We start from the raw sequence: 27357 nt of genomic DNA on the forward strand, positions 1-27357 counted from the left end.
GTTCTGCTTTCTCCCTGTTGCTTGTCACCTTCTTGCCACTTTCACCCACTAATGGACCAATCGTTTCCTTCACTTTTTTCTTGTTTTTTACATGTTGAAAGAAGCTTTTTTTGTTATTTTTGACTTTGGTCGCAAGCCTTAGTTCATTTTGAGCCTTAGCTTTCCTCACTTCATCTTTGCAGGCTCGGGCTATTTGCTGTTATTCTGACTTACCGGTAGTTATGTGTCCCTCTTTCCACTTTCTATACTTGTCCTTTTTATCTTTCAATTGATCAGAGAGTTCTTTATGCAGCCATGCTGGTTTCTTTTGAGAGCTGTTATTTTTCCTCTTTGTTGGTATTATGCTAGACTGGGCTTTTATTATCTCACTTTTCAAAATTTCCCAAGCCTCTTGAGTTGTTCTTCCCTGGAGGATTCTCATCCATGGAATCCTTCCCAAACCTTCTCTAAGTTTATTGAAATTAGCTCTCTTGAAGTCCAAGACTCTAGTTTGACTGTGTTCTATTGCTTGTGCTTCCATAATGTTGAATTCCAATATTACATGATCACTTCCAAGGTTCCTATGGCTTCAACACCTTCTATCATTTCATCTCTGTTAGTGAGAATTAGATCCAAAATGGCTAATCCCCTAGTTCCCTTCTCTACTTTTGGGGAGACAAAGTTGTCTGCTAGGTTTGTCAGGAATCTGTTTGATCTTCCACTTGGTGCAGAGTTTGTCTCCCAGTTGATGTCAGGGTAGTTAAAGTCCCCCATTACTATTGTGATGTGCTTCCTACATACCTTAGTTAGCTGACTAGCAAAAAGTTAATCTATTTCCTCTGTTTGGTTGGGTGGCCTATAGTATACACCTATGGCAATGTCGTTTCCCCCCCCCTTTTTTTTTATATTGACCCATATGCATTCAGGACAGTTTTCATCATTGTTGTGCTCTATTTCTGTAGAGATGCAGTTATTTCTTATATAGAGAGCAACTCCACCTCCTCTTTTATTTGGTCTGTTTCTTTTAAATAATTTAAATCCCTCTAGCTGTGTGTTCCATTTGTGGGTTTCATCCCACCATGTTTCCGTGATGGCAACAATATCATATCTATCCTCCATTTCAGTATCTTCATTGTCAATTCTATCTGTTACCATATTGTCATTTAGTTTGGTCTTTTTTTTACTGTGCTCCAGTAAACAGTGTAACTTTCTGATTGAAAGCGTCCAGTTCTAGTCTATTTCATTCTGCTGATGTTAAGATATCAGTATGTAGTTGATTTATTTTATAGGCCACTGTATTGAACTTTCCTATATTCATGCTTCTCACGTTGAATGGTCCCACTGAAGCTTGCCTTTGCAGCTTCAGATTTTCTTTCCTGCATTGCAAAATCAATAACCAGACAACCACAAGGCTTTAATCTACATACCTTTAGTATTCCAAAATATCCTTAATCCTTCTTTAGTAGATTATTAAATGCCATCTAAGCTGAAGGGCTCATTTTATCAACTGTCACACTTATTTATTTGTTTGTTTGTTTGTTTGTTTATCAAAGTTCTAAATTGCCAATCTCCCTCAAAGTGGGACTCAGTACAATATAATATAACCAATAAATAAAAATATATATAAATTAACATAAAAATTAAATTAAGGTTAAAAATTTTAAATTTTATCTGTCCATACAGTTTTCTTGGTAAAATACAAATTTATGTATTCTCCCACACAGTATAAAATGATTTATTTATTCATTTTATTTGTAACCTACCTTTATTATTTTTACAAATAACTCAAGGGAACAAACATAGCCAATACACTTTTCTCCTCCTATTTTCCCAACAACAAGCCTGTGACATGAATTGGGCTGAGAGAGAGTGATTGGCCCAAAGTTACCCATGTGGCTTTCATGGGTGCTTTAACCACTAGACCAAACTGGCCTCATTGTCTTTGTTATTAAATTCGTAAACTGGCTCATTGCCCTTTTCATTAAATTCATAAACTGCCTCCAGCATTTTTCTATATTGTTGTTGTCTAATATAAGGGCCTCCTTGCTTTAGCTGAGCAGGGAGGATGACTTTCATGCCTTGGGTGACCCTGCAGGAAATATGAACTCTTGACATTTCTTCCCAGTATTACTTGCTGATCTATTTCAGGAACATCTCCTTGCCATGATGACGCACCATACTGGGATGTAAAAGGTTGAAGCATATTAATATAAAAGTAGACTTTTCCACTTTAACACTATTCCAGCTACAATTTTGATATGTATACAGTCGGTAATGATTTTTCCCATTATCCAGGAGGCAGACAGTTGACCTCTCAGGGTGTGAGTAGAAGCAGCATTTCCCCATATTACATAGACATCTAGTACATACTCCAGTAATGAAAAAAATAATGAAATTTGTGTCATGACATCACAAAGAAAATCCTGGCTATTCAAACATGTGTCCTGATATTGGATATCCGTATGTAAATCGTAGTTTTCACTGCAATGCATATTTCTTTATTTCCCCAACTTTCTCTCTCCCTTCTCTCCTTCTACACAGAATCTATGCCTCTCTACTAACCCTTCTTTCTCAAGTTACTTTCAAATTTGCCACCTCCTCATCCCTATTTTTTTACCTGAAATTCCCACCAGGATACCAATATTTGCAAACGGAGATCACAACCCATTTTTGTTTGGGGAAGAAAAGCATTCTGTTTAACAATATCTGGAGAACGTAAAGAGGATCACCTTGATCAAGAGAGGAAAGATTTGTTACCAAAGCAACTAAAAGAAAAACTTTGCTTGAGTCCAGAAAATGAGGGTGAATTACAAAAACATCTCAGACAAACACTTCCTAATTCAAATGCATATTCTTGGTCTGGTTTACTTTACAGAGCTAACATACTCTGAAATGAGCAAACCTCCATTATTTATTTCAAGAATACAGAATAATAGACTTGGAAGGGATCTTGAGGGCTTCTGGTCCAACCCCCTGCTCAATTAGGAGACCCTATGATATTCCAGATAAATGGCTATCCAATCTCTTTAAAACCTCCAGTGATGGAGCATCCACAATTTCTGAGGCAAGCCATTTCAACTGATTGATTGTTCTCACTGTCGGGGGGAAAATATTTTAAGAAATAGAATCTTGAACAGTTTGGTGCCTTAGACCAGGGCTTTTCAACCTTTTCACTGATTGTACCACTTTTAGGATATGGCTGTCATGGTTCCGATAGATGAGACCAGTAAAAATAGAACTCGAGGGCAAAAGGTTTCCTTAAAGTACATATTTATTGGCTACAAAATATCGGCACAATCAAAATTGAAACAAAGACTGAAGTTTCCTCCCAAAGGTTACAATGTTATAAAGTTGAACTTCCCACCCCAGTAATATGTCATAAATCAGGGCTTTTCAACTGGTGATACATGTACCACATGTGGTACTTTGGCACATGGCAGGTGGTACCCGACCATCTTAGAGAAGTGTACTAGGGGAGGGGAATGAGCTGAAGTGACCCAAGCCTGAGGGAGAGGCAGCTGGAGCTGCAGGACTGTTGGGGCTCAGCAGAAGCCCCAAGAGCGCCGGCAGGGTTCCAGATGATTGGCACTTCCGGAAGCAGCGCGGAGCTGGAGGTGAACTGAAGAGAAAAGGGGGGGAGGAGAAGAGAAGATATAAAAGGAGGTACCGTAGTTTTGGCGGGAAAGGAGGGAAAAAAGACAACAGGGAAAGAGAAGGGGACGGCGAAGAAGCTGTGGAAGGAGAGCTCAGGAGACAGGGAGGAAACAGGGACAGGGAAGAAGCAGCAGCTGTTGCTGGAAGGTCCTCTGGTTCATTTTCTCCAGCCAGGAGAATGCAATCAGTGCTGATGAAATGAAAAGCCAGGAGACGAGCATGTCAGAAAGGAGGTGGGTTTATTTCAGAAGCCAGTGGGTTCCTGATCAGCTGGCAGCTTGAATAGATTACCATAAGTTCTTACAGCATTTTGTAATTCAGTTTGTGTGCTTTGGTTATTGGAATATTTTAGTCTGTTTCACAAAGACTAGCAATGAGTCCAAAGTGTTGGCTTCTATAGGTTTAATTCCTTTAAACAAATATAATTAGTTTCACCCCCTTATCTTGAGTTTGTCTATGGATTTTAGCAAGTTTTCTTTATAGGTAAACAGGCTTTATTTAAGGTTATCGCTTTTTGCAATTGCCAAGCCTTTTAGGCTCAGGTGGCTACATTGTTTAAAACTGAGACACATCTGAGGCAGCTTAAAGAAAAAACCCCAGAGTTTAGAGTTCCTTTATTCTGGGAGGCTTTTGTGAGCCTTTCTTGCTTTGCGCTTGATTTCTGTCTCTTTAAGGGTACAGGGAAGGGACTGGGGCGGGGTGCATTCTTACTACACTGTGGAAGGAGACCTCAGAAGGCAGAGAGGAAGAAGAGGAGAGGGAGAGAGGAAGAAGAGCCGACCATCTAGTTTAGGGGTCTACAAACTTAGCAATTTTAAGTCCTGTGGACTTCAACTCCTAGAATTCCTCAACCAGCCATGATGGATACAGTGGGGAGGAAAAAGGGGGAAAAAATGAGGGGGAGAAGGGAAAAAGAACAGACTTCCTCAGTTGCAGTAGAAGGAAGCTGTTAGAAGTAAGTCTTCATCCTGGTTCATCCAAGCCGGGAATAAATAAGCTTTGGGAAGAAGGTTACAGTTTATTGCAGAAGACAGATAAGCAGCAGAGGAGAAGAAAAAGAGAGAGAGCACATGGGTAGAAGGCCTTTTTATACCCTCTAGCCTTGCCTGGAAGTTTCCTGTTCCTGTGGCATGAACTTTGAGGCTATTTCTGAGTGTTTTTCTAGGCCTTGATATCTGTGGTTTAATCCCATTATCATTAGGACGAAGGGTCCACAACCCCGATTACTGAGAATTCTCGAAGAAAACAGAACTCTAGGGACCGAGGTTTGAAGGACTACCAAGGTGTAGACGTATACATATTCTGATCGATGACGGGACCCGTCTCTACTCCGGTCCAAACCAAAGACGAAAAGTTTTTTACGAAAATTTTTAGGAAAACCACTTGTTATAAAAAAGTGCCTTTTTAATATTTCCTTCTCTGGGTTAACTTCCCACAAAGCGCTAACATTGACACTCAACTTTTTACTTTTTCATAATATTATAAACTAGCCATTTCTATAAATAAATAAATCTAATCAGTAAAACCCCAAATCCCCCCCTTTTTTAGTCAAGTTTTTGATACCTTGCTAAGCACTGGTGGTACTCAAATATTGTCATGTCCTAAAAGTGGTACAGTCTGTGAAAAGGTTGAAAAGCCCTGTCATAAATCACATTCCCCAGTTAACTACTTTGGCGGGCTCTCTAATGGAGGCTTCAGCCCACCAAAACTCAGGTAGCAATGAGCTTGGTTCCCACAGGACAATTTACTGTTTTGTCTAAACTTAAAAGTACACCTCCTTCCTCCCATTGCTGTGGCAACCGAAAACTAAGTCGAAATGACTTCAGTCAAATTCGTTTGCAGCGTTGATAATGGCAATATTCGAGTACCAGCAGTCGCCTAGCAAGGTGTCAAAAACTTGATGACCAAAAAAAAAAAGGAAAAAAGTGATAAACTACAGGTAGTCCTCAACTTACAACAGTTTGCTTAGTCACTGTTTGAAGTTACAATAGCATTGAAAAATGTGACTTATAACCATTTTTCACACCATTGCAGCATCCTCAGGGTCATGTGATTTACATTTGGATGCTTGGCAACTGATTCATATTTCTGATGGTCATCATGTCCCAGGGTCATGTGATCTCCTTTTGCAACCTTTTGACAAGCAGTCAATGGCTGGGAGGGTGTGGCCAGCTCGATGTCGCTCAGATCGGGGGTGCCTCTACGGGGGTATCGGGGGGTCTCTGATGGAGGGGGTTGGGACAGAGGTGGACATGGTCCACCGGAGGAGCCTCACCGTTCCTCTTGGGCCAAGCAGGGGACAGTGGCGCAGGCTGCCCAGAGCTCTGGGCAGTGGTGAGCAAGTGCCCAGCCTGGCTCTCAAGCTCCCGGGGGACTAGAATACTGCAGCTCAACCCAGTCCAGCCCCACTTCCGTGAGGGGGCACCCGGCTGCGCTTACCTCCTCCTCGAGGCTGCTGCTGCTGTGCTCATTCTCCTTGGCCAGGTTGCTCATGGTAGGTGCAGGAGGGCAAAGTGCATGGGTCAGAGGGAGGCGCACTCCCTCTCCATGTGAGGAGACTAGGCTTTGTAGCCAAAACATCCTTCGCAATAGGATGGGAGACCACTGGGAGAGACCAGGAGGAGGGGGCAAGGGGATGGTAAAAGGGCAGCAGGGCTGCTAGTGGCCAAGTGCTAAGGCAGGACTTCCCTCAGAGCCTCCCTCCCTCCTATTATAATCTCCTTCCTTCCTTCCTTCTTTCCTTTTCTTTTTTCCTTCTCTCTTCCTTCTCCTTTCTACTTCTTTCCCCTCTTTTCACCTTTTTCCTTCTTTGCTCTCTTCCCCTCTTTCCTTCTTTGTCTTTCCTCTTTCCGTTTCTTCTTTCCTGTCCCTTCTTGGATGCTCAAATGCGAAAGGGGAAATATTTCTCAATGCCTCCTTGCCTTGTGATCAAATGCCACTTTTGCTAGTAGTTTGTGGCCACTTAAAAGACTGAGAACAAACCAGGCCCAGTTTATCCCATGCTTGCATTTACTGAGGGCATCCACAGACAACAGTATAGCAAAACTGTCAAAATGGTGGCTGTGATAGTTGCCGGAAATGGGGTGGGTGTGTCTTTCGGATGACATGTCTGGCCCGCGGGCCAGCAGTTGGACACCCCTGTTATAAGGACTCTTCTGTATTGACTCTGCCCTGCTCTAATTCAGACTGGAAATATAGCAAAGGAAAATATTTTTCCCACTCTCTTTTTCCTGTTTCCCCCCCTGGAAATGGCTGTTTGCAACACACAAGGAGGGGATACTTTCCCAAGAGCTCATAATTCAAGAATATCAATGTTAACTTGGATTGCTAATAAAGTCCTGTCGGTGACAAAACAGAACACAAAATTGCTTTGAGCCCAAGTCTCAATGAATCCAGGATTGAAGCAGAACTGCGTGAACTGGGGCATCTCCAACCAAGTTGCCTCTCCTTCCTTCCTTCCTTCCTTCCTTCCTTCCTTCCTTCCTTCCTTCCTTCCTTCCTTCCTTCCTTCCTTCCTTCCTTCCTTCCTTCCTTCCTTCCTTCCTTCCCTGCTTCTCATTCCCATCTCTTTCCTTCCTCCACACTTAGGAAGGGATGACAGGAGGGGGAGAGATTGCCAGCACTGCTGGTGAAAGGGAAGCCTCGTGGCTGCGAGCCTAGGTCAGTGAGCGGGCCATGGAGGAGCTGGTGGCAGGTGTTGCACTGATCCACAACCTGGACGCAGCCGGCTTTAGATCCATGAGGCAGTCCTGGAGCCAGCAAAGGGCTGTCCTGCCGCCTCTGCCCCGTCCCCTGATGATGCACACAGGAGATGGCGAGCATGGAGTGCCTCTTTTCTTTCTGAGCGGTAAGCAGGGATGTCGGGCATTTGCTGTCTCCTGTGCATGCGCCCAGGGGGCAGAGCAGGGACAGCCCCTTGCTGGTCCTTCCCCACCAAAAACATCTTTTAGATCCTCTCCTCTCTCCCTCCTCCTCCTTCTTTTCTCTTCAGTGCACCTCCAGTGCTGATCCTGGGGATTCTGCTGAGTCCTGACACCCCTGCAGAAGCGCTGATCAGCTTGTAGTCACGCACACCGATCCTGGGGCTACTGCTGAGCCCCGACAGCCCTGTAGCTCCAGCTGTCTCTCCCTCAGGCTTATGCAGCGCTGCTGCCAGTTTAGCTCATTCCCTTCCCCCACTACCACTTGTCTAGGATAGTCACGTACCACTGGCTAGGTGCCAAAGTACCACCAGTTGAAAAGCCCTGCCTTAGACAATGTTGTTAATATGTGCAAAGAAAAATTTAAAAAATAATGTTTTGTTTGTATCATACTAGCTTTGCATTTACTTTTTAAATTAAAACACCTTTCTTAAAATATCAAATGGTGTAGAGAATCTGCAAGGCACTAACATTAGCCTCATATTGGCAATTCCAGAACTATGTTACTTTGAGGTTAATACTATTACTTTGAGGTTAATGCATGTAGAAAAAGTAATTTGCCATAGAGCCAAGTTGGCTCAGTCTTTTTCATTATATTTTTTACAATAATCTTTATTAAAATGAACATGTGTAAAGTAAAAAATACAGATTAAAGAAATTATATAAAAAAGAAAAAAGTAAAAAGAAATAGAAAAAAGAAAAAGATAAAAGATTATTCCCACCTCCCTCCAGTCAAGCGTAAACAATCTGGTTAACTTTATTTCTTTTCTAGTACTTCAATTAAAAAAAACACCCTCATCTTCCCAGATATCATCTATCAATAATCAGATTGCAAAAACCCATCATTCAGTCCTAATCAATAAAAGTCTATTAAGAGCTACCAGAAATATTAACATATATTTTAATAAAAAATCAGTTTTATAATTTAAACATAATTTATACATATCACTTTCTCAAAAAAATAAAGCAAAATAAATCTGTTTCCTTCTATAAACAGATCTTTAAAGTCTCGCCATTTAATTCTGGTCAAAAGGAAATCCCATTAACAACTACCAGAAACTACTACATATATGTTTTAACCCAGATTATACACTACTTTATTTCTTTTAAGTGCAAAAGTGCCAGAATTAGTTCCCCTATCTCTTTTTTCAACTTTCCTGCTCTTAGCCATTGCCAGGTTATTATCTGCTTTCCCTGCTAGTTTTTTAATATACTGGCCATATAATGCTTTCTCTTCCTATGCTTCCTTTCTGTTCTTCATTTGGTCTTTCTTATAGGCAAATTTGGTCTCTCCAGTATTCAGTAGGCCTTCCTGATATACTAGGTTCAAGGCATCTTGCTCACTATCCTCCAGATATTCTTCCAATGCTCTTTTTCTTCTTCAACCATCTGATGTGTTTGCAACATTCCACACCCACCCGTTTTCCTTGGTAAGTAAAGTCTATCAATGTTATTGTATAGATGATTCATGATTCATTGTCATTATTTTTCTGCTTTTCCTATCCAGGGCCTTTAGTTCTGCTTGAATCCAGTCCACTATTTCAGCTGTGTATTTAATGACTGGAAGTGGCCAGGTGTTGATTGCCTTGATGGTATTTCCTTCAATGAGTTTGGACTTTAAGATCTTCTTCACTCTCTTGATGTATTCATTTCAAATCTTTTTCTTGACTTCAGTGTGCTTGATGTAGTCAGCTTGAAGGATACCCAGGAATTTATAGTGATCATCTTCATTCAGACTTTTGGATAGGGTATTTTGATTCCACCAGTTTTCACTATTTTTCCCCATTTGATGGTAAAAATGGCACATTTGTCCAGCCAAACTCCATTGCAATATTTTGGCTGATATACAGAGAGTGTTGAGCAGAAATTCTATTTCGGATGTTTTTTTCCATACAGCTTCAGATTGTCCATGTAAAGGAAATGGGATAATCTGGCGGATGTTTTTGATACTTGGTAGCCATGGCCCAAATTATTCAGTATTGTTGACAGAGGAATAAGTGCAATGACAAACTGTAGTGGTGATAGTGAGTTTCCTTGGAAGATTTTTCTCGATACAAACCTCTCCCATTCTATCACCATTGACCAACAACTTCCATTGTGTCATCGATCTTTGCACAAAGCTTCTGATTTTCTATCAACTGATATTTCTAGGTACTTGATTATCCAATCATGTGGCAGGGAGTTGAATGCCTTACTGTAACAAATCCATGCTGCATTCAAGTTGGTTGTCTTTCTCTTGCAGTTTTCCAGAATCATCTTGTCAATTAGGAGTTGATTTTTTATTTCTCTGCTGTTTGGGCAGTTTCCTTTCTGCTGAAGTGGAAAGAGCTTATTTTCAACTAGATGCTGTTGGACTGCATCACACCAGTTAGTAATTTGAAAGTTGTTGGTAAGCAGGTAATTGGCCTGTAGTTGCTTGATGCTGCCCCTTTTGCTGGATCTTAAAGCTATTGGTGAGCAGGTAATTGGCCTGTAGTTGCTTGGTGCTGTCCGTTTTGCTGGATCTTAAATTATCAGGTACATTTTGCCACATATAAGCCACTCTTCAATTTCACTGCTTGCAGTATGTTGTTAGACTGCTTAGCAATGAGTGTAGACTAGTTAGATGTTTCAACCAAAATCCATGCAATTCATCTTCACCTGACCAATTCGTGATTTCCCTTGCCCTTTTATAATAGAATAATAACTTTGTCACTTTGAACGTACACTAATCGGCATACATTAAAATAAAATTTCATTGCATACAGCTCTCAAAGGTCACCACCTTCGATATACACTACATAAATATGACAGAAATAAATAAATAAATACAGAATTATACATATACCTATATTATATGACACAAAGAAACAACAGTCTAGTTCAGGTTATGTATATATGTGCATGGTGAGAAAAACAAATCTTGCGAGTTTATCAGACAGATGGCATAGGGAACAAAGCTATTGCAGAATCAGGTAGTCTTGCTAGAAATACTTCAAAACCTCCTCCCAGAGGAGAGCAACAGAAACAGTGGGTGTGTAAAGTGGGTGTGTGGGGTCTCTAACAGTGCTTTGAGCTCTAAGCACAAAGCACTTATAAGTAGCATCCTGAATACCAGGGAGCGAGCTTCCTATGATCTTCTCGGCTGTCTTTACCATTCTCTGTAGGACTTTCTATCTGAGGCACTGCGGCCACCAAACCAGACAGTGATGCAGCTTGTTAAAATGCTCTCAATCATGTAAAAAGTGGCCAGGAGAGAAGGAAGAAGATGTGCTCTCCTCATCCAATGCAGGAAATGCAAACGCTGGTTTCCACACTTCACTAAGGATGACGTGTGGAGAAACCAGTTCAGATTGTTAGTTCTCTGCACCCCCAGATACTTAATACTGTTGACCACCTCTACGGCTGCATCCTTAATACTGACTGGACTATGACTATGCCGGCTCTTTCTACAATGATCTCCTTTATTTTGTCAACATTTAGAACCAGGTTACTTTTATTGCACCAGTCCACCAGAGCCTTCCCCTCTTCTCTATAAGCATCTTTCTTACCATTTCTGCCCTTATTACTTGTTCTTTCATTTCAGCTTCTTTTTCATTCTTATTCACCTTCTTTAACCAAGCTATGAGCTTATTATATTTCTTTGGGTTATCCCATATCTTTGCCGAAAACTGTCCTCTTTCTTCCTTGTCAGATGCTGACAGATTCACTAAAATCTCTCCATTGATGGACTAGTAGAAACCATTGATTAAATTGAAACTGGAGATTCTACCTATATTTAGAAATTCAAGCTTTGTTATCTTCTAATCTTCTTGGCTATATTTGCTGCTTTATGATTTCCAGTGCTTCCTTAATCTTACTTGTTTCTAAGTGTATGTCCTGATTAGGTATTCTTTGGTCTTCTTGTTCTTCAGCTTTTTTTAAAATCTGTTCTAGCTAACTTTCATCTGAGCTCAACTTGCTAATCTTATTTTCTAGCCTGATCTTCCATTTTGAAGATTCAGTTATAACTGCAGCTTTGCTGTACATTAGTTGGTTTGTTTCTTGCAGTGAGTTGGTGCTTATATTTGATATTGCAGTATTTGAATCTTTTAATGCTTGTGCGAGCTGTTTCTTTGGAACAAGCTTCAATGCAGGCAGCCTTATTCTGATATTTTTGTATCATTCTAGATGCTCAGTTATTCCTTGTTTCAATTCTTTTACTTCTTTAGTTAGAGGGCTTTGTTCTTCCTAAGGCAGAGGAGGCAGAGGAGAGGGTGATTTCTTTATTCAATACTTCTACTTTGTTCTTTCTGAGGTAATGGCAAAGTGTTCCTCATGGCTTTCAGAGGTGCTCCCCACAAGTTACTTCAAGTGAGATTAAATTGCTCTCTAGAGATCAGTTAAGATTATGGCTACTGTTATAGCCTCTCTGCTGCACAATGATCTCCCTGCCTGGGCTCTTTGATTCCATTTCTGAAGGGCAGTGAAGTTTCCCAATTTTATCTGCCTTCTCTGTGGATAGTTCTGCCACCATGACAGGTATGAGTGTAACCCAGCTCATCCCAAGGGCATGGGACATTGGTTACATATCTGGTTTTCATGTTTGAGCAATGGCAATTGATCAGGAATTGGAAGAACTGTCTGTGGCTCCCATGTCATGGTCAAATCATGCCCTGATAACCAAAGGATTTTTTGGTATTATTCCCCACTTCAGGGAGACAGGACCTATTTCATTGGTCTACTAATGGCAACAGAGGGGTCCAGATAGATTCCATAGGGAGTTGGGACTTATTCTTGATGGTTTGCTGCATGGTCGTATGAGGAATAAAAGGGCAGAGGAGGCCTTAGACACACATACAACCTTTCTTTTCTCACAGACCCTATCACTGTCTGTGATTTATAGAAAAGTTGAGGGGGATCAAGTGGGTTAAGAGATTTCCTGGAGTTCTGCTGGAGATTGACAAAGATTGTGGAAATTGATGATGCTAGCAAGCTATTTCCCTTTTGTGGAAGGCGGGATGAAGGGATTTGTACTACTTAATACATCAAAGTGGAGATGTATTGAAGTTATGCAGGCAATCGGGTCTTGTCCAGCTTGGTGATAGCAAGCATGAATGTTAGTTGAGTAAGATTGTTTGCAACTCACAATAGACATCTTAGAGACATTTTAATATACCTGGTGGGGCAGTTGTCTGGAAAATCTCATTAAGGTAATAATAATAATAAAGTTGGAAGGGACCTTGGAGGTCATCTAGTCCTTGGGGGACGAGTCCGTCCTTTGGGATATGATAAAGTCTGTTTACCGACAGGTCAGAGAAGAATTTTTGAAGGTCACAACCTCGTAAGTGGTGAAGACCTCCGTCCAACAAGGTGACCAATTAACAAGATTGACAGTCCTTCAAAGAGGAATCAAGATCCAACGATCTCTCCTTGATTAGTTTCCATCCGTTGCTTCTTGTCCTGCCTTCAGGCACCTTGGAAAATAGCTTGACTCCCTCTTCTTTGTGGCAGTCCCTGAGATATTGGAATACTGCTATCATGTCCCCCCTCATGCTTCTCTTCATTAAACTAGACATACCCAATTCCAGCAGCCTTTCCTTATATGCTTTGGCCTCCAGTCCCCTAATCATCTTTGTTGCTCTTCTCTGTACTCTTTCTAGAGTCTCAACATCTTTTTTACATCGTGGTGACCAAAACTGGATGCAGTATTCCAAGTGTGTCCTTACTAAGGCATTGTAAAGTGGTATTAATACTTCACGTGATCTTGATTCTATCCCTCTGTTAATGCAGTCCAGCACTGTGTTGGCCTTTTTGGCAGCTGCAGCACACTGCTGGCTCATATTTAAGTGATTGTCCACTAGGACTCCGAGGTTCCTCTCACAGTTACTACTATTGAGCAAGGTGCCCCCTATACTATACCTGTACATTTGGTTTTTCTTGCCTAAATGTAGAACCTTACTTTTTTCACCATTGAATTTCATTTTGTTAGATAGCACCCAGTGTTCAAGTCTGTCCAGATCCTCCTGTATCCTAAGCCTGTCTTCTGGAGTGTTGGCTATTCCTGCCAGCTTGGTGTCATCTGCAAATTTGATGATTTCCCCATCTATCCCCTCTTCCAAATCGTTGATGAAGATGTTGAAGAGCACTGGGCCCAGAACAGAGCCCTAGGGCACCTCACTACACACTTCCCTCCATGTAGATGTGGTTCCAATGAGGAAGCATAGTGGACTCTGGAATTTTAAAACTGATGGTTTATGTTAGAGAGTACTGTTTTCTCTTTACTGTTCTAATTGCATAGTATTTTTCATGAAATCATTACTTCCTTCCTCACAAAATACAGTCCTCAAATCATTTTCCATAGTGATGGGAAATAGGATGACAACTCTGTTTAAGTTTCAAAAATATCCAATAGAAAAGATGCAAAGTTTTTATAATCATCTTATATTCTGGCATCTTGTACTTTATTCGAGCAGAAGATAACAGAAATATGCTCAGTTAAGAAAAAATTATTTGTTGTTTCTTTTGTTGAACAAATTCAATGTCTTATTTAACATATAGGCCCAGGACGAGCTGATGAACTCAGGCCTTTACCTTGTACTGCTGCTTCATCTATATGAGCAAAGGTTTGCAGAACTCATGAGATTAAACTACAATCAAGCCTCCAGAGATAGGGTAATAGCCAGAATAATATCTGTTTTTTCTTTCTGTTTACATAGGAAGATTTGCACTTCCTTTGTGTTTATCACATCTATTCACAGCAACCTAGGAATCTCAGAGTTCCCTGTGTCACTACCAGATTAAATGAGTATAGGTAAACAGGAACACATCTGTCTTTAAAAAACAAACAAATTTTTGTTTAGAATATACAGTACATTTATTTATTATCCCACCTTCGCTTTGTACAAATCAAGCTAGTGATGCTCCTGTCTCCTATTTTCCCCAAAACTAAAATGCTGAGAGACAATGTGCAAATCACCTAGCTGGCCTTCATGCTCAAGGGAGAACTAGAACATCGTCTCCCAGTTTCAAGGCCAGCATTTTCATCACAACATTAAACTGGCTTTCATAAACTTTTATAATTTATGTCCTTTAGTATAGTGCATATTATTTTATCTTTGTATATTACACATTTGTGTTTATATCTTTTTTGTAATATGCAGTTTTTAATTGGAAAATTTATCACAAATTTGTGAAATTTTGATGTTTTAGAAGTATAAAATTGTAGATGTGATGAAGCTTCATTCATTATTAATACCTAACATATCATAAATGTTCGGCATGCCTTGCTTAGGCCAACAGTACTCATTTAACAAAGTACTGTTGTATTTAGAATAAAATTAATATTGTAGATACCTCAACAATATCCATTAAGATACTAGAAATTCATACCTTATTTGTGCTATCAGCTGTTAAATATCCAAGATTAGAAAACCATGTAGAATCCTCTAGACGTGTATTACGACATAAGCTTTTATCCAGCCACAAAGGAATCACATTTTTTAAAATTCCAGTAAACTGGATGAAATGTTACAGCACCTTAACTTAAATGGTTACAGTACTTAAAATTTTAGTACTATGCTTTCTCCATTTATTTTAGATTGGTTGTACTTTTTAAAAGACTTTCAAAGCTATTTCTATAAGATTATTAAAAAATATAAAATCCTATTTCTGTTTATTATTAATAGAGAGGTATATTAATCTTTTTTCTTTTTTCTAGCTCTCAAGGCAACCTAGAACAGAGGAAAACCAAAGTAGGTTTATATAGGTTTACAGCAAGATGCATGCTATTTAATAGTTTTCAAACATCTTATTTGTTATTTCTTACAGTGCCTATAAATCTTATGTTTACTACTTACTTTTGTGGCATCAATATGATAAATTCCTCTTCTAGCATAAAATCAGATAGCAAAAATAAACCTTATATCTTACGTGACTTTCAGTTTCTTTCAATGTCTTGAAACTATTGAGAGTAGAAGAGAACAATGGGATTCTGAAGCTCTTTCCATTTAGGAAGATTAAGAAGTACAACCAATATTTCCAACATGTTTTACAAAAATAATCAGTGCAGTGGCCATAGAATTGTTAAGATTGTTGATTCTTTTGTTTCAGAAATTATATAGATGGTAGCATTGGTTTAAAATTTTATGAAGTTCCTAGCCTCTCAGATATTCAATTTTACAAAACATAAGTAGAAAAATATAGTTCTGAATGAGCACAACTATTGGTGTAATAAACCAGATTTTAAAACTCTGTAATTAAAAATATGTAGTAACTCTCATAATGCAAAATCAGCAATAATAAAAGTTGTTCTGTTCTTATTTCTTTATGATCTAAGTCAGGGGTCCCCAACTCCTGCAGCTCATTCAGAATCGGCTTGTGGAAGCAACAGACAGGCAATCGCACATGTGCAACTCCACTTGCGTGCACAGTAAGTGGGTGATGTCACACACACAGCTCCATTTGTGTGAGCAGTGGGTGCATGTGCAAGCAGGGGGTGTGCGTATCCACCACTTGTGCAAATGTAGCTATGCACACTCTCCCGCCACTTGTGTGGAACCATCCTCTCTTCCCCCCTGCCAGTCAACAAAGCCAGAAAGGTTGGAGACCATTGATCTAACTCAATGTATCATTTGCTTTATTGCTGAAGCAACAAGCGTTGAATGATACATTTTTATGGCACTCTTTTTCTGCCACTATTCAGCACTGATTTATTCTTTCAGGAACAGAAAGACTGGTTAACAACTAGGTTGACCAACAGAATGTCCTAAAATAGAACTTTGAGACAATCGGTCATATTTTTTCTGGCAATTTGCTCACTTCTTCCAGAAATAGTCAGCTGAATATTGCAGCATGAAAGTCAAAGTCAAGTGCAGCAAGTTTAAGGGATCAACAACAAATGACATAGATGGAATTGAAGGCAAATATATCTTTATCTTGAAAGTCCCAGCATGGACATTTGGTAGCAATATAATACATAATAAAACATGTAGCATTAGTTGATGAGTTAAAGCCTTTATCACAGTGGTTCTCAACCTGTGGGTCGGGACCCCATTTGGGGTCGATCGACCATTTCATGGGGGTCGCCAAGCAAGGCTGTCTGCCATTTTTTTTGTCCGCCATTTTTTTCCCCTTTTCTGGCGGGTGCCTTACCTCCCTTGGGCTGGGCCAGCTGGTGGTCGGCCTGCTCCGTCTCTGCCGCTTGCCAGCTACGCCTCGGCTGGCGCAGGGGGCGGAACCACGCATGTGCGGCGCTCCCGGGCAGGGAAAGTCCTCGACTTACGACCGGTTGGGTAGTCCTCGACTTACGACCGGTTTAGTCCTCGACTTACGACCGGTTGGGGTCGCGGCATTAAAAAGGTTGAGAACCACTGCTTTATCAGATGCAACTCATGGTTGGCCACTTTTTATATTGTATAATGAAACTAAAGAAATGAAATGAAAGCAGTGACAATTTTATGTGATACTTGAATGTCTATAAAATAATCAGGTGAGATTTTGCAACAGCAGAAATTATAAGATATATATATTTAATCCCTTGTAATTAATTAACACTTGTGGGGTAACAGAGCTCAGCTTTATTCCTGAGCTTCTTAATAAATTCTGACTCAACTTGGGTCTTTCCTGGAAGTTCTGTCTTTGAAGAATGGGAGTTCAAGATTAATGCTATTGGAATTTAATGTACTTTAGTGTCAGAATATTTCATTTTATTCATTTATGTTTTTCTTTTGGTTAGCAATTGACCTGTTTTGGCTACTGTATTTAGGTAACACAAGAACATTGCTGATGCATTATCACATGTATCAACTTTCCCCAGTTTATTTGGACTTGAATTCCTACGGTCCCCCAGCTTGCACAGCTTGGGATGCTAAGAATCAATAGTTTAGTGACTATTTGATAGATTTACAGTTATACAGATTCTTGTAACACAGCACAAATAATTGGTTAAGAGAGCCAGCTTGGTATAGCAGTTAAGGCACCAGTCTAGAAAGGCTGAGTTCTAGTTCTGCGTTAGGCACAAAGCCAGCTTGGTGACTTTGCTCCAGTTACTCTCTCTTAGCCCTAGGAAAGAGACAATGGTAAATGATTTCTAAAAAGTTGCCAAAAAAACTAGTCCACTCACTTGGAGGGACTAAAAACATGTTGGTTAAGAAATATCCGAGATTTGTCTTCACCCTGAACTTCAGAATAACAGTTGGAAGAGACCTTGGAGGTCTTCTAGTCCAACTCCCTGCACCATTCTGGACAAATGACTACCCAATCTTTTTAAAAACCTCCAGTGATAGAGCACCCACTACTTCTGAAAGCAAGACGTTCCACTAGTTAATTGTTTTCACTGTCAGGAAATTTCTCCTTAGTTCTAGGTTGCTTCTCTCCTTGATTAGTTTTCATCCATTTCTTCTTGTTCTGCAAGATAAATAAATAAACCTATTTATTTATTTATAAATAGGTTAACCTCTTCTTCTTTGTGGCAGCCCTCAATTATTGGAACACTGCTATCATGTCACCCTGGTCCTTCTTTTCACTAAAAAAGATATACCCAATTCTTGCAACTGTTCTTCATGTTTTAGCCTCCAGCCCACTAATCATCTTTTTTGCTCTTTTTTGCACTCCTTCCAGAGTCACATCTTTCTTATATTGTGGCGACTAAAACTAGATGCAATATTCCAAATGTGGTCTTACCACAGATTTATAAAATGGTACTAACATTTCACAGGATCTTGATTCAACCCTGTTAATACAGCCTAGGATTGCACTAGCTTCTTTGACAGCTGCAGCATACTGTTGGCTCATATTTAAAGTGTTTATCCACTGTGAATCCAAGATCCCTCCTATATTTACTGCTGTTGAGTCAGATTCCACCTATTCTATAATTATACCTTTGTTTGTTCTTTCCTGTGTAAAATCTTACTTTTCTCACCACTGAATTTTATTTTGTTAATAGGATCCAGTGTACAACTCTTGTCAAAATCCTTCTGGATCTTGAACCTATCTTCTGGGGTGTTGGCTATTCCTGCAGCTTGGTATTGGCTGCAAATTTGATGAGTTCCCTTGTATTTCCTCATCTAAATAATTTAGGAAGATATTGAAGAGTACTGGGCCTAAGACAGAACCTTGGAGTACCCCACTGCTTCCTTCCTTCCATATAGATGTCGTTCAATTAAGGAGTACATATTCAATGCAGTTTGCCAGCCAATTACAAATCCATCTGGTGATGATGCTGTCTAACCCAGGGCTTTTCAACCAGTGGTACACGTACCACCAGTGGTACTTTAGCACCTGGCAGGTGGTACGTGACCCCTAGCCAAGTGTAGTGGGGGAGGGAACCAGCTAAAGCGGCGCCGCACAGACCTGGAGATCAGCTGGAGCTGCAGAGCTTGGCAGAAGCCCCAGGATCGGCGCACGTGATGACATGGCAGTTGGAGCTTCTGGCACACACGGAAGAGAAAAGGAGGAGGAGGGCAGGGAGAAGGTATAAAAGGGGCAGGTTTTGGCAGGAGAGGGAAAGAGTGAGAAGCAAAGTAGTGAGGAGAGACAGAGTGAGCAGCCTGTTTTCGGAGGAAGGTTGAGTAAGCGAACGGCCTGTTTTTGGGGGGAAGGGTGAGCGAGCGGCCTGTTTTCGGAGAAAAGGTGAGTGAGTGAGCAGGCTGTTTTGGGGGAAAGAGTGATTGAGAGCAAGCGAGCAGCCTGTTTTTGGGGGAAGGGCGAGCGAGTGGCCTGTTTTCGGGGGAAGGGTGCTGATCAGCCGGAGGCTGGCACTGATCCTGGCGCCTCTGCTGAGCCCTGACAGCCCTGCAGAAGCGCCAATCAGCTGTCAGGCTCAGCAGAAGCCCAAGATCAGTGCAGGCAGGAAGGAAGGAAGGAAGGGAGGAAGGAAGGAAGGAGATGGGAATGAGAAGGAGGGGAGGAAGGAAGGAAAAAGGAAGGGAGGAACCCCCCCATGGTAACCACAATGCTAATGCGGCCCTCAATGAAATTGAGTTTGATACCTGATATAAAACGTTGTTAAGTCAATCTGATTTCCCCATTACTTGTCAAAAGGTTGCTTGTCAAAAGGTTGCAAAAGGGGATCACATGATCTTAAGACACTGCAGCCATCATAAATATGAATCAGTTGCTAAGCATCCGAATGTAAATCACATGACCCTGGGAATGCTGAAACGGTAATGACTGTGAAAAATGGTCATAAATCACTTTTTTCAGTGCCATTGTAACTTCTCACAGTCACTAAACAAACTGTTATAAGTTGAGGACTACCTGTACTTTATCACTTTTTTCCTTTTTTTTTTGGTCAAGGTTTTGACACCTTGCTAGGCAACTAGTAGTACTCAGATATTGCCATATCCTAAAAGTGGTACAATGGGTGAAAATATTGAAAAGCCCTTGTCTAACCCACATTTTTCTAGCTTATCAAGAAGTAGGTTTTGGTCTGCTTTGTCAAATGCCTTTCTGAAATCCAAGTAGATAATCTTCCTTTATGATGAACATAGAAAGCCTGCTGGCTTGATCAGTGCAGATCCCTTTTCCTTCCAGTATCAGTTTCATCACCTTATGGATGCAAACATGACCTTAGACATAGTGTGCTAATATATACCTTAATGAGAAACGTGTGTGTGCTAAAATTGTATTTTTAATCTTTGCAAAGATGCAGTTACAATGAAGAGTGAAAGATTCTTGATTCAAGCCTCCCTACTCTGAAAACTCCATAAAATGTTTGTTTGTTTACTTATATACTTATCAAATTTAGAAATGGCCCATCACACCCTGGGTAATGTACAATTAAATTATAACTCTCCAAGTAATAAATTGAAGCCATAGTTCAGAATCTGAAGCAACTAGAATGCTTGTTATTCAGCTTTACTGTTATTAGTAATATATAAGCATTATCAATTAGCTATGAGATGTTAAAATAACCAAGTTTTTAAAAATGATTATGTACTGTATTCCATGTTTCAGAAAACAGAAATCTCTTTATAGAACAGTGATATTTCCCAATTTTCTGTGCCTACTTACCTTTAAGTAAATTTATTGAAATCACGAGTACACAATAAATAGTTTGCCTCTGTGGCTAGGGACAGTATGATAGCTTTTTCCCTTTGGGGATGTCAAAAAAGTTTGCTAGTTAGCTATATTAAGTAACTATATTAAGCTATCATAGGATTTGTATTACAGGTAGTTCTCAACTTATGACCACAATTGAGACCAGAATCTCTCACTCAGTTAAGTGAGTTGTGCCCAATTTTATGACCTTTTTCCCCCCACAGCTGTTAATCGAAGTGCAGTTGTTAAATGAATCTTTTTCTTTTTCTGTGTCTAGATCAAACTTTAAACTGCCAAAATGAAGCCACCTTCTTTGTCATTGGCCAGAAATAAGTCATTATCAGTACATGTTTCTGGTAGTAGCTGATATATAAGCAGATGGGCTGGATTCTGTGTTTCTCCACATTCACATAGCATGTTGTTATCCACTAAGAGCTTCCACCTGAGCATATTTATTTTACATTTAGTCACTCCAACTCTCAACCTGTTCAGGGTCCTCCAGATAGTATAAGAAAAATCAGATCCTTCAGCCATGTCATGTACCATTAAGTAAATTTGTCATCCCCCATTGACTTATCTCGTTGGAAGCTAGCTGGGAAGATTGCAAATGGCAATCACATGACCCTGGGATGCTGCAACCATCATCAATAAATGCCAAATGCCCAAATGAAGATGCTGCTTATGGTTGTAAATAAAATGACCAGTCATCATTTTTTTCAATACTGTGTAACTTAGAATGGTTGCTAAACAAGTGTTTGTAAGTGGTTGAATCTCTTTATACTTCCTGAATATCTCCTGCATCAAAATGGTGGGAAACTATAATGTTAAGTTTCAGTAATCAAGGGTTCTGGAGCTATTGAAAGGGAGTTTGATAACCATGCAGTCATAGGGCTATGCTGCCTACCTAATATATAAAACTGGAGTTTTACCCCACATTCCAACATCACCCCCATGCCCACAGGGAACCAGAGTAATATTCAACTTTGCTTGCTACTTAGCTGTATCTTAATAAAAATGTTGCAGTGCTACTTCTTTCAAACCCTTCCATTTGGCAATATCTATGCACATTTACCCAGAATACATTCTTCTTTGTTCGGAGTTTTTTATTCACTAGTGTGTTTCAGCTGCTGCCCTGCTACTTTTGGTGACATGGTACTTCTAAACAAGGCTTATATCAGGCAATTATCCTGCTTATTTACAGAATTGTATTAGAGTTCCAGATGACATGAACTTTCTTCTGCATCTTTCCTGTGTTTTTCCATTATTGTGAAAAAGTACTTAGTTTCTAAATGATTATGTACATATGGATGCTACTGTGATAAGACAGCAACCTTACTATAAAGGTATTAGAAAGAAAATAACATCTGATTCCCTAGGTTTCAAGTCATGCAAGATGTTACAGTTTTTTCTAGTTTTTAGATCATTGCTCTTCAATGACAGTATCTATTTCATGAATGAGGGCAAATGGATAATGTTGCAGGATCCAATATCTGAGTTGGTCACCAGGACCAGAGGTTTAGTCTTATGAGCTTTCAGACTCGTGCTGGAGCTCATCCTCAGGGAACTTCTCTCTGCCAGAATGTATGCTTTGGGTTATTCTATGCATAATATTTATGTGATGCCTGGTTGTGTGTGGCTTTTTATTTGTTGGCTGGAGTGTTGAAGGCTGACTATTAAGTCATTGGCTGTTGTTTTCTTGTCCTGCCACATCCTTGGCTCCTAAATGCTTGATAAGTAGTGGTAAATCAGCCCTTCCTTTTTCCAGGCTTCAATCATTTATCTGGCTATCTTTGTACCTACTCGGTCAACAATCTTAGTAGCTGCTATTCTCCCACAATCTCCCACTTCCAAGCAATCTTTGCAGTGCATCTTTACAATGCATCATGCATTGCAAAGATCGCTTGGTGGTGGGAGATACTTTTAATATAATCTACTAAAACCCTTGCATGGATTGCCCCTGTGATTAAGTAGGGCAGACAGGGAGGAAGCCAACCACCAGACTGCAAGAACACAAGAGTGGTCAGACGAGGGGACCCGAACTCATTGGTAGCCTCACATTGCAACGAACGATATACATTCAATTTCGCAGCTACTAAGATTGTTGGCTGAGCAGGTAAAAGATAGTAAGGGAAATGACTGAAGCCTGGAAAATGGACTCTCAATCAACAGGAGTGCTGACTTACCACCAGCTTATCAGTTATTTAGGAGCTGAGGACTTGGCAGCACAAGGAAACAACAGTTAATGATTTAATAGCTGGCCATCCATACCCCAATCAACAAATAAAAAGCCACACATAACCAGGCATCACATAAATACTATGCAAATAGCCCAAAGTGCACATTCTGGTAGAGAGAAGTTCCTTGAGGATAGGCTCCAGCATGAGTCCAAAAGCTCACAAGATTAAACCTCTGGTTCTGGTGATGATCCATACTGGATCCTTAATATCTGTAATGATTATTATCTATAGTAAGAAGGGGGCACATATTTAAAATAAGAGTTTTCAGGTATAAATCCATATATCACTAAAATGTGTTGTGCTATTTGCAGTGTTTCAATATCTATTTTATAGCAAAGGGACACTATAGTTAATTAGTTTTTGTATGGTCAACATCTGATATAAATCTCCTTGAAGGTAATAAATTGAATAAGATAGTCAGTTATCTAGAGAAATGTACTACTGTGTTTCCCCAAAAATAAGACTGGGTCTTATTATTATTGTTTGCCTCCAAAAGAGGCACCAGGTCTTATTTTTAGGGGGGTGTCTTTTATACTCACCTCCAGCACCAGCAGTCCCGCCCAGCTGCTCTACTTCTTCTGCAGTTAAAGGCCTTTCCAGAAGGCCTCTGCAGCCTAGTACTGAGCTATTGATTCAACCCATAGCTTGGTTCTCAGCTACAGCGGCCTTGCAGAACCAAGCTATGGATTGAATCCATAGCTCGGTTCTTGGCTGCAAAGGCCTTCCGGAAAGGCCTCTGATTGCCAAATGCAGGCCAGAATGTAGAAGACATCACAGAAGAAGTGGGCCAGCGAGGAGAGGCCTAGCTGCCAGGTAAGTGGGTGCAGGGCGCGTGGGGCAGCTCCACCCCCCAGCCCCACCCTAGCTTGATTTTTAGGTGTGTGCCTCAGTCCAAAACTACGACTTATTTTTGAGGTAGGGCTTATATTAGGCCCATTCCCAAAAATCAAGCTAGGGCTTATTTTTGGTGTAGGCCTTACTTTTGGGGAAACATGGTATGTATATGCTGAGACAAGCATCCTTTATTATATGACATTGAAAAACACCCAATATATTCTGAGATAGAATGCTTGGAATATTCTCTTGACTTTGTCAAATTAATTTGAACGTGTGACATTCATATGTATACAATATATGCCATGTCACAAGTACAGTACATTATTCCAGGTGTTATTTTGGGATTCCAGATTATTTTAGTTTAACTACTAATCATGAAATGATAAATGTTTATGATGAATGCATAAACACAATTTTATCACTAATTTAGAAAGATTTTGTTAATACTTATTAATGGGCAGTCTAAATTTTTCTGAATTGTCATTTTATTTCTTTTTGTATGCTTAATATCACACGCTACATATTTTTACTAGTTACATTGAGTAACTGTAGTTAATTGAGACCCTTTGCAAATATAAACAAATTCAAATGCAATAATGATTCTGACACTTCTTTTGGGATGGTCCCAGTTTGTCAGAGTGGAACTAAATACCTTTACTTGGCCTATTCAGTTCATTTTAATTAACTGTGTCACTTAATTAAGCTACAGTTTATTACATTGTTTGGAACTTCTCTGCATTCTTCAACAAGTTTAAAATCGTTGCTGTTTTATGAGGCAAAAGAGTCTAAATAATAAATGTATGTGTATGTGTATATATATATATATATATATATGTATGTATGTATGTATGTATGTTATGTATGTTATTTATTTGTTTTATTTGTTTATTTATTATTTATTTACTGCAGATCCAACCAATTCTGCCAACAGTGGCTAAGAACTGTCAAGCAGGATCTGAAGAAGTAAATTCCTTTTAGAAATCTCCTCTACACCCTTCCACTTTCACCTGTTGATAACACCAGGCCAAAATGAATATGTGCACCATTCATATTCAGTGTCACCTTTTTAAATTTAAAGCCTTCTAAGGGTCTGGGGTTGTTTGTGTGGTTTGGTTCTTGTCTTAAGTTGTATTACTAACTTTTTTTCAATACTTTGGATTATTAACAGCAATTTGTAAAGTATAAATATCTCCTACTGACTAGCCAGCAACTACTTCTCAATCAACAACGGCTACAGTTTTGTTTGTGGGTACTTTTTAACTGAAGTTTAGCAATCTTCTAGATGGCTAGGTCCCTGTTTTTCTATACTTTCTTTAGAAGCCAGTCTGCATAATTTTGGTATGAATCAGAGGCTTCTTGAAGATCCAAAATCATTTGTATATTAAAATAAAGTTGTATGCCCCATCTTATCAAACAATCTGTGATACACAGATGTAAATGAACTGATGTACTGTTGTATGAACATCTTGCCTATGATTTACATGGCACAAGAATTTAATAAAATACACAATCTTTTGTTCTCTTTCCAGACACCACCTTACCCTTTTTGCAGAATAGATAGTTTGCTTAGTTATAATATCACTGTTATACTATTTTAGGACCAGGGTAAAAATCCAGTAGGTATTTCCTTCATAAGTGTAGTACTTAGAGTTTTTGATATAAACTCTCTTTACCTTGAGATAAACCCAGAGTTTTCTTTAAACCTCACCTCTCTAAACTTCTTTAAATCTCACCTATTTTATTTTGCTATACATTTAGTGGTTTTTTTCCTTGGCGAGAACTGTTTCATGCTCAGTACTGCACATGCTGTAAGTTCATGATGGTTTAATGTTACAACAATACCAACAACTGTAGTCCAGAAAATTTATCTCATTTGGAGCCTTTACAACATCGCCACTAATTTCCATGCTGCCATAATAAGCTATTTTGAAGAACTTATGCTTCTAAACCTAGAGACAGCTTTTGAAAATTACATTGCCATAAAATACAAATCGTGGAACATAATTTATAAATACAGAAAGTATTTTTGAAGAGTGTCTATGCCCATAGGAGGGAATCCGAGAACACCGATAAGGTACTTAAAGTACCCTTGTAGTTCAAACATACCATATTGGTTACAGATGCATGAATCCTTTGCAGAGAAATTTCATTTCTTTGTTTACACTTCATAAACAGTGAATGCCTTCAGTGATCAAGCATAGTGTATCATAGGACAGGATGCAACCTTTTAAAGCTATGCTGAATATCAATTTCTTTTTTTAACTGATCTTTTTTGTTTATATATGATAGTAAGTATTAAAACCTTTGCAACTGCATCCCTGAAAATGAATGCTTTAAATAAACATATTTAAGATTAAGTAAGCATATCTCATAGATACCGTCTAAAGCTTCATTGGCATTCTGATTTTCATCTTGCTCTAGAGTTGATGCCTTAAGTGTTAAATATTCTGACTATTCTCCTAAAGGAGTAAGTTGTGAATCAATTTTAGAGATTGTATTTTTAGTTTTCTAATTCTAGTTAGTTTCCCTTTATATCATCTCTCTATATACTATATTTTGACTTGAATTAGCTACCTGTATAATTCAAAAGGAGCAATATTGCATACTATTATAGATGTTTGCAATTAAACTGGGATAAATTGCAAAGTTTGGCTAAGGCCAGAATTAAATAGTACTGATTTTTTAAAGTTCTTCTGCTTCATACATTACCTAGCACAAATGATTATCTATCCTTATGGTTTTGAGTTCCAACTTGAGTTCCATTGCAGAGAAAAATTTAACAATGCTTATTTAGATCACATAACATAGAATCTTCCCAATATTAATCAAAGCAAAGATCGGCATTGTAATACATTCTGAGATAATAAAATAAATCGCAAAGGGCTAAGAACTGTTTTGATTCTTTGTGACTATTAAAAACACGGGGAAAAAAACATATTGCTGATAATGATGGGAAAGTAAGCTTTATTCAAAATACTTATTTTTTTAAAAAAGCTATAGCAATCTATTTTAAAATATGCCAGTTTCGTTTTTAGCACCTTTTCACATTATTAAAAACAAATAGAAAATATTTAAACAAACATTTTTCCAGTATATTGAAATGCCTCCATTAATGGCAGTATACTTCTCCCCTCCTTTATGGAATTAATCATTTCTAGTTACACTTGATTTACTCTGAAAGCAAATAATAAGCAAGAATATACAGTATAGTCATTATGGATAGAGAAACTGAGGGAATAGCAGCCGCTTGGATAGCTGGGAGAATGAAGAGGCTGATCTTGAAAAGCTTTCCATCCTTTCAGCTCTGCTATTGCACTTTCTCCTTGAACACATGTTAGCTGGCCTGCCTTGCACAAGAGATGTTTTCAAGACAATTCCCCTATCAAACAAAATTGAAAGAGCATGCCAGCAGTTCCTGGGGAAGGAACCTATGCTTTTTTTTAAAAAAAAAATAGTCATTTCAGTGAACACTGGTGTTAGTTTCCACAAGATATTTGCACATAAATCCTGTCCTAAATATTACTGCAAAGTGATTCTACTTCATCAGTAAAGTGGCAAATCTTTTGTGCCCACTGCTACAAATCTTGACCTCTGCCCTAGCTTTATTAAGATGCTGGAGGGCTGCTTGTATATCTCAACAGTGTATCCCATCAGTGAGATGAAAAAAACATTGCACATGCTCAAAGGCAACTTGCCCATCCTACGACAGTTTGAAACATCTAAATGCTCTA

The 27357-nt window shown here is 39.3% G+C and overlaps 1 protein-coding gene across 1 annotated transcript in view; it reads left to right on the top strand.

The window, feature by feature from the left end:
• MARCH10 (membrane associated ring-CH-type finger 10) overlaps positions 1 to 27018 on the top strand; it is a 104849-nt gene extending 77831 nt beyond the window's left edge. The window contains exons 10-12 of the mRNA XM_015831511.1: positions 14073 to 14186; positions 15232 to 15265; positions 24536 to 27018. Coding sequence (XP_015686997.1) covers positions 14073 to 14186; positions 15232 to 15265; positions 24536 to 24564 — 177 coding nt within the window. The 3' untranslated portion in view covers positions 24565 to 27018. The remainder of the gene's footprint in view (positions 1 to 14072; positions 14187 to 15231; positions 15266 to 24535) is intronic.
• Positions 27019 to 27357: the final 339 nt, after the last annotated feature.

This window comes from Protobothrops mucrosquamatus, unplaced genomic scaffold (genome assembly GCF_001527695.2).
Source record: "Protobothrops mucrosquamatus isolate PMUCROS unplaced genomic scaffold, P.Mucros_1.0 scaffold_257, whole genome shotgun sequence".
In the NCBI taxonomy this organism is placed as follows: domain Eukaryota; kingdom Metazoa; phylum Chordata; class Lepidosauria; order Squamata; family Viperidae; genus Protobothrops; species Protobothrops mucrosquamatus.